Source organism: Apodemus sylvaticus, chromosome 1 (genome assembly GCF_947179515.1).
Source record: "Apodemus sylvaticus chromosome 1, mApoSyl1.1, whole genome shotgun sequence".
Taxonomy (NCBI): Eukaryota; Metazoa; Chordata; class Mammalia; order Rodentia; family Muridae; genus Apodemus; species Apodemus sylvaticus.
The window spans coordinates 3,106,638-3,117,500 of record NC_067472.1 but is presented as its reverse complement, the minus strand read 5'-3'; the positions used below and the strand labels follow the sequence as shown (position 1 = coordinate 3,117,500).

Here is a 10,863-nt window from a genome sequence, read left to right as displayed (position 1 = left end):
TACCAGTTGAGGGTTGATTATCAGCTATTTATGCTCCATTCCATTTCAGGCGTGTTTGCACGAGCTTACAGAGAGGTAAAGTTCTCAAACTTTAGGAAGCAAGTATAGTTTGGGCTACAGCTAAGTGTAACCTTAGCACATGTTTCTACCTACTTATAAAACAGCATGGTAACTTTTGGCAAGGACACAAGAGACTGCTGAACCAAGCCCATTTACTGAGGGAAATTCTGATGAGGACTTTCACTTCCTTCAAAGCTTATCCCTGCTTGGGTGACCCAGGGCAACACACTGGAAATGCCAGGAGGTTGTAGGAGGCGGGCAAACAGAAGAAAGGTGTTCTTACATACGTGGATTCAACTTGGAATATAAATTATCTGTCAAACAGTGTCAAGTGTTTAAGAATTAGGAGTACAAAGAGCTAAGGCTTACAGTAAATATTTAAACCCTGGCGTTTTTATTGGATCTATGGGTATATATTGATGTACACTCTGCTAGCCCACAGTGTTGGCGTGTCACCATGACATGGTAAATGAAATTCCTTTAGACTGCTAGTCTAAAATAATGAATCGTTCCCACAGTTGATTGTATTGCCTTGATAACAAGGAACTATCAGAGGCCTAGGGAACACAAGAAGCGAATTTCATCAGATGATTTGTGTGATGTTTTGAAAAATGGTCCTCTTGGGGAGGGGGCGGGGACACCTGGTTTAAATGGAACTCTAGTGGCAATCAGCATGCGCCACTACACAGGATCTGATGGTATACTTCCTTCCCTGGTCATTTCAGGAAAGGCTCCGACATGAGGAGCTCCTGGCTCTCCACACTGGGTGACAGTGGGCCCAGCAGGGTACCTCTGTTTCTGGGTTACTTTGTTGACATCTGCCTTGTTTGCTTATCTCCCTCTCTTCGCAGCCATTGTGGACCTGAAACCATAATCTACAGCATGAAGACTAGTGAAAGCTATTTATTTCAAGGACTCGCTGTTGGAAGGGAGTTGACCGTCTTCGGTCAGAGCCTTACCATCAGGCTGTGGAGGCTTTTTTGGACAAGCAAACACAGTTGTGTCTGGGTTGCAGAGGGTTGAGTTTATGGGAGCTGTAAATCGGTTAACTGTGAGTGGGGTCCTGTACAGCTGGTTAGGGTGAACTTTTCCTTTTTCTAGTTGTTTTGCGTTGGAGCTGAAGGCAAGACTTAGGTAGGCTGCCCTGCTATTCCTTAAGCCCTAAGGGACTGGAAGGACAGACATTTCTGGCTTTGTGAGCAGTCTGATGTGTCACTTTCTGGCATCCTGGGCTGCACCTTGAAGCCCATAGGCTGCTTTCTGAACTGACAGCTGATGATGGCCTGGACTGTTTTAATTTAGCATCTGGATATTGTCTACACGTTCAGCCTGTACCCTAGCATGCATTAGGGGACCAGGAAGAGATAACATCCCTCCCTTAAAAGCTGCTAAATTGACTTTTCTTTTTGTCATTTAATAAAAGCAGATTCCTTTAAATAACAGAGAATGCCAAGGCCTAAACCTAGAGATTAGGCCTCCCGAGAGGCTACATGTGTTCCCTACAAAATTTGGGAAGATGGGCCTGTTTCCATCTTCCTCACATTTGCAGGCAGGTAGGATGAAGACTTGGCATCTTCTAGGTTGTTCTGGTGGTATAAAGTTTACCATACATCAGAGAGGGGAAATGCACAATTAGAAATAAAATCCTTACATTCAACATTCAAGACACACAGACATAAACAATTATTATGATCTTTGCACTGTTTGTAATTATGAAATTATGAGCTCCTGATGGGCCTCAAACCATAACATCTGGTAAGGGATCCATGCTTAACTCTGAATGAAAGTGTCATTTAACCTATGCAAAGCATAAAACTGACCCTGGGTGTCCTCTTTAACTACACGGGGTATCCCAGGACTCCCAAGGTTCCCAGCATGCTTGGTGCCGTTCATATAGAGCCTAAACACAGGCCATTGTTCATTCATGATGAAAAGCACAAAAAAAAGCTGTCAAGTTAAAAGTATGATTTTCAATTTTATTTGTATATTAACTAAAATGTGGTGTATGGTTTTTCAGTTCATTGTGTTCCCAGGATTCAGAATCCTGGATAAACGGGGAATGCTGCGAGAGACGCTGCATTAAATTAGGCTTTGGACACCATATACCCCCACATACAAAGACACATAAATTAGCAGAGAATTTTCTATCCTGGCATCCGAAGCTTTGTACCCTTACCCCTGGTACCACCTCCGCTTTAAGGAACATTTGGAACTTCATGTAAGAGCTCTGGCATGACTTCATATTTGGATATAGTAACAGTGTAAGTGGTCTCTGGCCGCAGTAAAAAAGTCATATATTAGTCCTTATATTTGGCTGTCTCTGTATGAGTTGGTACCAGTGGTAATCTAGCAGGAAGTTGTAAATTATGAGAGAAGTACGTCAGGAGACCTGAGAAAAGTTGAGATCTGCCCCATCTGAACTTTCAGTGAGCACAACCAAAGGCTATGCTTTTTAAAAGTTAAATCAAAGCCCTTTACACCTATGAGTTAAAGAAATAAAGTATTGACCATGAGTAAACCCTACAACACAATTCATGGCACTGCAGGATTTCATATGTGCTTGTCAATGGACAAAAACACATGTTAAGTGTGAGCCAGTATTATCTCTACAAGTTTCAGGGTGATATTAAGATTCTGAAAGGTGGTTGCTATGAGCTGTAATATCTTCTCCTTTCAGCCATAGCTACTCCTACATTAGCACCTACTGCCTCCAAATGTCCTTGAGTTCATTTCCCTTCCAAACAGAACCTGTCTCATCTGGCACTCACGACATTCCTTCTCTGACTCTGCTTCCCTGTACAGAGAATCCCATTCATCTCTCTCCATCATTCAACATCTTAAGCCAGGGAGTCAGGTCCTCTCCCATGCTCAGCTTCAGATTTGCATACTCAGGTGGGGACCTAGTGTGCCAAGGACCAGCCTCACCTTGGAAAGGGGTTCTGAGAGAAGGGAAGTCTGGAAGCAGTGAAACAAAGGACTCAGTCGAATCATAGGCTCATGCTGACAGGCCACGCTCTGCTGCCCTAGACAGCTCTCTGTAGATAGATTTCTGAGACAGCTCTCTGTAGAGATAGCTCCCTGCTAGAGGCAGCGCTCCCATGCTCAAAAATAATTCTAAAAGCTCTCTGGATAGCACCTAAGTTTTCTAATCAAAGTCAGAAAAACCACTACAAAGAAATTCCTGGATTTTTCTGACCAGGTCAGAAATCCTCTTAGGGAAATTCTAAAAGTAATTCTTGGGTTTTTCCAATCGAAATCAGAAAGCCATGAAAAAATTCTAAAAGAGCTATGTTAGCTCTCCAGGCAGTTCTCTCTGGATAGCTGCTAGAAGACATTCCAAAAGAGCTGTGTTAGTTCTCCAAGCAGTTCTTGGGATTTCCAGCCAAGGTCAGAAATCATGTTAGAAAAAATTCTAAAAGAGTTGTGTTCACTCTCCATGGATTTTCCAATCCAGAACTCTCCAGACAGCTCAGCTCTTGCAAATATAGCTCATATCTTGAAGAACAAAAGCCCAATCTTTTATTTACATATCAGTTCAGTCATTTACTCCAGGTTCCCTCTTTGGCCATCCCACAAATCATGACCTTAGCTCCAGATTTTTAGACACAAGTACTTTTTTGTTTAAAACATTGCAAATAAATTTAGATATATGCCTGCCTTTGTAATACAATAAACTTAGCCAGGTTTATTGACCTGAGATTGCCTGTTTTTCTAGGTATGTGAAGGCCCTCATATAACTCACATTGCATCTTTATGTTTTGCATAGTGAGAAATTGTATATTTTTGAACTCATGTTTTCAGAGTTCTTTCCCACAGCCTTAAGAGCTGTCCTTAAGGTCTCAGTGTTTACCCCCCCCCTTTTTTTTTTCTGAGTCATTAGCCACATTCTCACCTCCCAGACTCATGCTGTCTCTGATTATCATGGAGTAATTGGCAAAGAGGATATTCCTCAAAGGAGGAAAATAAAGTAAAATATACAAACAAGCCTTATGCCTACAGCAACCATCAGCCCTCATGGATGCCCAAGTTCTGCTGGCTCTGTTCCAGGGGTAGGAACCATTTCATTCTGCCCCTTACATGGCTAAGGAGGATTTAGTATCTACCTCGGATGAAGGCCTTCTAAGATTAGATGGCCTTCCATAGGACCTTCTTTGTCCCATGGTCCTTCATTGACATTTTTTTTTCTGTTCAGAAAGCCTTGAGTTCTGTTCCTGCCAGATTATATTTGGAACTTATATAGAATAAATTGACCCAGGAGAAAAGGATGGTTCAATATTATGTTGTGTGGAATAATATCCAAAATAAAGCTCTTCCTTGGGAAGCAACCCATGAAGATGCCCATGAGGATGTAAGGACTGAATCAGCTCACTTCAAAGTCAGTTTCTAAGATTCTGGGGTCCTTCTGTCAGGTCTTTTAAAAAAAGGATAAGCAGTCCAGTTCTGAGGCAAAGAATGGGAAGTTTAGAGTTTCTTTTGCTTAATCAAGAATTACAGGACTCTACAGAAACAAAGCACAGTGCTTGCCAGGGAGGGAGGAAGATAACTTAGTCCTGTACAGAAATTTTTTGGGACAAGAAAGCAATCTATTCAACAATGTGGCAGCTACTTGGTCTACACTGGTAGAAAGCCATAGACCTCAAGAGATAATTCTGTATTAATGTTGTTTTTCCAGAAATTTAACTGTGATCTAAGCTTCTTTTAAAATGCACATCTCATGAGATTTGTTTATAGAAGCAAAAACAAAATAGCAACCTTGGAGCTTCCCTTTCCATCCGGAACAAACCTGCATTCAAACACCTGAATGAGGCAAGAAGTAGTGTGCACAGCTGGCGATCGTGTTTCCCAGGCTCTGTCTTGGTTGCCCAGTGTTTTATTCAGTTTCTGGTTCTTCTTCTGTGTGTTGTTCACTGCTAGATTGTCAGTAAGGACTTAGGCTCTTCCTGATGGATGTGTTAACATCACCCAAAGCCACCTCCATCCATCCCAGATATGTCTGTGAGTGTCTAAATACCTTTCTTTCTTTCCAGGCCTTGCTATCGCCAGTGCCCTGATCGACATCTCACAGCAGAAGCCTTCTGATAATAAAGAAAAGACTTCTGGAGTCCGAAATCGAAAGCACCTCTCCACGCGCCAAGGAACTTGTGTCTGAGAATGGGAACCAGCTCTGTACTGTGTGTCGGTTTACTTCACAAATGGCTTCCGTTAAAGCTGCTCTGTGGCCTTGGGTCTCACACAGGGTAATGTCCTATGACCCAGGACCAGGTACAGTCCCCTCTAAGTGGGCAATGTTCCAGGAGGCCAGAGACTGCCAGTGAGGTTTTTTTTAAAGTTACAGTATTGAGGGTCACAAGTGATAAAGTCAGATTTTGTGGCTCTCTTAGGCTGAGAGCTAACCTAACTTAGTATGGAAAAAGATGTATATCGTTTCTTAATGCAGATGGAAATATGTAATTCATATAAATCAACTGTTTATATCCCAAGACTTTTAAGAAAGACATTTTATAATGCCTGAATGGTGAGAAATGTACAGTTTTTTTGACTTGTTAGCAAACTTAGGTCATTGGCATCAGAGTAGGAAAGGAACAAGTCCTGGCAGCTGTGATTGTCATTTTGTCTCCTTATAAACATGAAAGCAAGGCTGTAGGTCACGTGCTTAAATTCTCCACGTGACCGCACGGTCTCCAGAGTCAATTTGAGAGTGTAACGATTTTTAACTAATGGGAATGTAGAGCAGAGAGTCAGGAAGTTTGTCAGAGTTCTGAGCATGGGGGACACTCCCCCAAAATGACAGGCCTGGAAGAGGCTGCCTGGCAATCAGGGTCCCCTCCTTCCAGAAGCAGCCTCCAGTTTGATAACCTGAAGAGCCAAACCTGCCATTCAGTAGCAGAGCTTCTGGTCCACACCATGATGCTTTGGTGCCCCCAGGTCACCGTGCCAGGCCAGAGTTGTTCCTGTGAGTCTTCACGAGAATGTGTCAATTTCTTCCAGCTTTTGTCTGTTTGCCACTTCTTATTTAAGAGTGTTACAAAATGTATTTTAAAAGGTAACACTTTCCAAGCTTCCGCTACCAATCTCCTCCTGTAGAGTGCAAGCAGGCAAGAGCGGGGTACAGCAAGTCTCAGCAAGAGCCCCCATCTCCAACACAGTCACGAGGTGCTGTGAGGAGCCTACAGACATCCTAAAGACGGATTCATTGCTGGCCACATCCAAAACATCCTTAATGACACAAAGCCCTGGATAAGAGCAGAGAGGAAAGACAAAAGTGGCATCTCTCGCATGGACCAGTGAGAGCTGATGTCAACAGCAGTTCACAGACATTCACACAGTCTGGAGCAGTGGTGGCTGACGTCAAAGTGACTCCTGGAGATACAAGAACAATGCACAAGAGTCCCGAAGCTGCTGCATTCTCTGTAATTTCATTTAACACCAAAGCCATTCCACCTAATCTGTGTTTAAGTACAGTGTACATACTTCTCATGTTTGTTGGAATTCAGGAAGGTGACGACACTTTACAGTTAATGTCTAGTTACTGCATGCCATGGTTGTACAGTCGCAGAATATGACCCTATTGCAATATTGAATATTTATTTCAAATGCCATGTATACATAGCTTAATTTGATGAGGATAGAGTGTAATATGTAAGAGAAATGACCACAGACTATGTAGTTGCATCTTATAAAGCATAGTTAGGTTGCATCTAACCATGACTGTCTTATTTTGATAACTAGCCTTTTGGATATAGCTTATATTCCCTACGTTAGCATGATAGCTCTACTCTATTTTCCATGCACTCAAACTCAGATGAATTTGTAGAATAGTTTTAGCAATTTTCTCTACAGCCTGTGGGATCTGGGTCGGGGAGGGGGCGGTGGTTGTTGGTACTTCCCAGGACATTTTTCTCTCAGAAAACTAATGAAGCTTAATTTGTGAATGTCTCCTAAAAACAATCAAGTAATTTGATCAGCTTCTTTTGGACACTTTACATGTTGATTTTCCCCATGAAATTGGCAGCATTGGTCTCTGTAAAGAAACATGAAGTGGTTGCACAGTTTGTTTAATTGCCAACAATGAAGGTAGACCAGACCTGTGGAGGGGCTGTGCAGTCTCGTCCACTGTGAATCCTCCAGGTTCTTTAAACTTTAAAAATTTTGAATTTTAGATAATTACAAAATTAATGCAATGTCACACTCTACCGTTACCTCTGTGGCCAATTATGCAATATATTCTCAGCTTATAAAGCTTTTTACTGGAAATAAAATTCTTCACCCCCAGGTGAAGTGAACCAAAAATACCTCATTCTCTGTGTCTTCCTCCTCCCACTGCACATCCTAAATGCAGATTTATTTTTAAGAAGTTAGAAGTTCAAATGGCTGATTCTCTTGAAAACCGTTTTAATCGAATTCTGAACATTTCTGCATAGAATGACTTGGGAAGGAACCCGTAGCATGTAAGATCTCACTCTGCCAAGTATGCGCACTTTGTCGACTGGAAAGGAGTTTTGAAACTAACTTGGGAATATTATTTGGACAACAAGGAAAGTCATGGTGAAAACACAGTGTGCTTGTTTGGTAAATTTTAAAGAGAGTTAAGATGCTTTGAAGGAGTAAAAAGCTAAGTTAGTGATAACCATGGAAAAGTAATCTATAATGTAGTGTATTGTTAGTGCACATGCGTGTGAGTGTGTGTGTGTGTGTGTATGTGCACATGTATGTGAGTGCGAGAGTGTGTGAGAGTATTGTGTGGTGGGAAATTGTTAAAATGTAGTACCACCCCACCAGGCCTCTGCTCCATGTCCGGGTGGATCTCTTTCCTGCCCAGCACCCACTCCTTCCAAGTAACCTGCAAAGCATGACTCTTAAACTTGAGTAGTTAGCCAAATATATTTATGGTTATGAAACTCCCAATTACATAATGCCAATTTACAATGATAAGATCTTACCCCAATATTTCTAACCTCTCGGCACACCAGAAGCACATCTGACACCACCTGGATCTGTGAGTCCCCCCCCCCCACCATGCAGCTCCCAGGCTCCTTTTCTGTCTCCCCACTTCTCTTAGCTCCTCCTCCTCTCCCCCTCCAATCACTGGCCTCTCACTGCCTCAGTGTGAATGGATAGGAAATATCTTGCATCAGTATTGTGTACGTGCACATGTGTGTGTATGCACAGCTCCATGTGTGCACATGTATGTGTAGAGCCAGAAGTTGACTTTAGGTGTCTTCCTCGATCTTCATTTACTTGACTTATCCAATCTGACTTGTGAGACAGGATCTGTTACCGCCTGGAGGCTGCTGCTTTAGGTAGATTAGCTGGAGAACCCCAGGAATCTTCCAGTCTGTCTCCCCAATGGACTCTGGAGGACTGAACATGGGTCTTCATGGCAGCAAACACTTGACCCACTGAGCCATATCCCAGCCCTGTCTGTCCTGTTGTATTAAGTAGGAAACATTAATTAGAACATCTGTACAATCCTTGCTGTGCTTTCCGACATCCCGTCTTCATTGGGCGTTAACGAGTCAGAGGTGCCTATGTAACAGCCATTACCCCTGACATGGGATCATTTAGAGAGTGTCTGCCATGGGGCGTGTGGTGCTGGGGAAGTTCTGAGGGCCCCGCCCTAACGTAAAGGGGGAAACACTTCCCACTGCAGAGCAGTTGACATCCTCAGAGATACCTGGTTTAATCGTGGGCGGCCCAGCCGGCTCTATCCTCCCTCTTGATATAATTTGTGAATCTATCTCCTAATTTATGCACCTTTTCAAGTCAAGTACATTTGTTCAAAAAGACATCCTGTGCTTCTGGAATTTGGAGATTTCTAACCCAGCCTGACACTTGGAACAGAACTCTGGTTCTAACCTTGTAGCTTAGTGGAGCCTTTCTCAGAGGACTCCTCGATGACATCTAAACAGAGTCACAGCACTCACCACAGAGGAAGGAAGGACAGAAGCCCCTAGTTCTTCTGAAGGCTTTTTCTCAGCACCCACAGAGCTACTGAAGGGGGGGTTATGCTAAAACACTTCAGAAAGTGAGAACTGATCAGAGGCCACCTGGCTACACTGTTTCCTGCAAAACCCACTTACTGTGTCCCAAGAATGAGCTCAGGACTTAGTTGATCATAGACTCTCCAGTGAGGACAGATTTCCATCTTCAGACTCAAGGACAGGGTGGCCTGCCTGTCCCCTCTGCTGTGCAGAGGGACAGCCTGCCCTGCCTGGGCTGTGCTCCCGGCCGGCATCTGTAGTTCCACAGAGTTCTTTAAATAATTCATCTCTCTAATTCCAAATGCTTTGCATAATTTTTCAAGGAATTCAGGCCAGCTAGGTGCTCAGCAGTGGTTCTTGTGGTGCACAGTTAACATTTTACTTTAAATTAAGAAATATGACTGTAACTACACATCTATGAGTACAGGTGTAGGTGTGCAGGCCTGTGTTGAAAGTTGATAGTGTAAAATTTCAAACCTGCCTTGAAAGCATATGTTCTAAGATATGACCTGCATCCAATCAGAACTTCAGGTGTTAAGATAAAAAAATTGGCTTCTCCAAGCTCCATCACCAAACACGGAGTTTTTTATGTACTGGAGGGTGGGAGGTTTTGGTTTGCTTTGTTTTGTTTGGTTTTCCAAAGTCTTCCTTATAGCCCAGGCTGACTTCAGACCTGCAGTTCTCTGGCCTCCTGGGTGCTGAGATCACAGGTTAGCACCACTATGCCTGTGGTGGCTACTCCGGCCTCCTGGGTACTGAGATCACAGGTTAGCACCGCTATGCCGGTGGTTACTCCGGCCTCCTGGGTGCTGAGATCACAGGTTAGCACCGCTATGCCGGTGGTGGTTACTCCGGCCTCCTGGGTGCTGAGATCACAGGTTAGCACCGCTATGCCTGTGGTGGCTACTCCGGCCTCCTGGGTACTGAGATCACAGGTTAGCACCGCTATGCCGGTGGTTACTCCGGCCTCCTGGGTGCTGAGATCACAGGTTAGCACCGCTATGCCGGTGGTGGTTACTCCCGTGGTTATTATTATCATCATCGCATTGACCTTCCCAAGATCATGCGGCAGAAGAACACTGCCCAGTATCCGAGAGGTCCCCTCTCCGTGGAAAGCGGTTATGAAATGTGTGTTGTTGTTTTTCACATTCAAACCATATCATTCTCCGCTCCCCGCTTCAGAGCCTTGCTGACCTTTTCCCAACGTGCTCTTGGAATCCAGTGCTGAACGGGTTTTTTCTTAGAATGTGAGGTTGCTTGAGAGACACTGAGTAGCCCGGATTGCAGTCCTCGGTGAGCGAGGGTCTGCAGCCATGGATATGTAGTTTGTGTTAACATTTCCTGAGATCGGGGCCTTGTTCGTGCTAAGGCAAGTGTTTCACATCGTGCTGTGCCCCAGGTCTTGGAGCTCACTAAGTTGCTCTGGCTGAATTTGAACTGGGGACTCTCTGCCTCCCATCTCCCTCCTCCCTTGACTTCTGTCACCACCTCAGTATCCCAGCACTTGGGACAGACTGGACAAAGCCCTCACATCCTCTGGCAAACTTTGAGATTAGTCATCTGTGGTCATTTGGGTTAAGGTTAGGGTTAGGGTTGGGTTAGGGTTGTGTTAGGGTTAGGGTTGGGTTAGGGTTGGGTTAGGGTTAGGGTTAGGGTTGGGTTAGGGTTAGGGTTGGGTTAGGGTTAGGGTTAGGGTTAGGGTTGGGTTAGGGTTAGGGTTAGGGTTAGGGTTGGGTGAGGGTTGGGTTAGGGTTAGGGTTGGGTTAGGGTTAGGGTTGGGTTAGGGTTAGGGTTGGGTTAGGGTTAGGGTTAGGGTTAAGGT

General features: G+C 44.1%; 1 protein-coding gene across 2 annotated transcripts in view; it reads left to right on the top strand.

Annotated features, from left to right (window-relative positions):
* Window positions 1–7,380, top strand: part of Atrnl1 (attractin like 1) — a 531,270-nt gene extending 523,890 nt beyond the window's left edge. The window contains exon 28 of one of the 2 annotated variants that reach the window (XM_052182687.1): window positions 5,088–7,380. In XM_052182687.1, coding sequence (XP_052038647.1) covers window positions 5,088–5,209 — 122 coding nt within the window. In that variant the 3' untranslated portion in view covers window positions 5,210–7,380. The remainder of the gene's footprint in view (window positions 1–5,087) is intronic. The other variant, XM_052182678.1, reaches the window with a different exon arrangement.
* The last annotated feature ends 3,483 nt before the right edge of the window (window positions 7,381–10,863 follow it).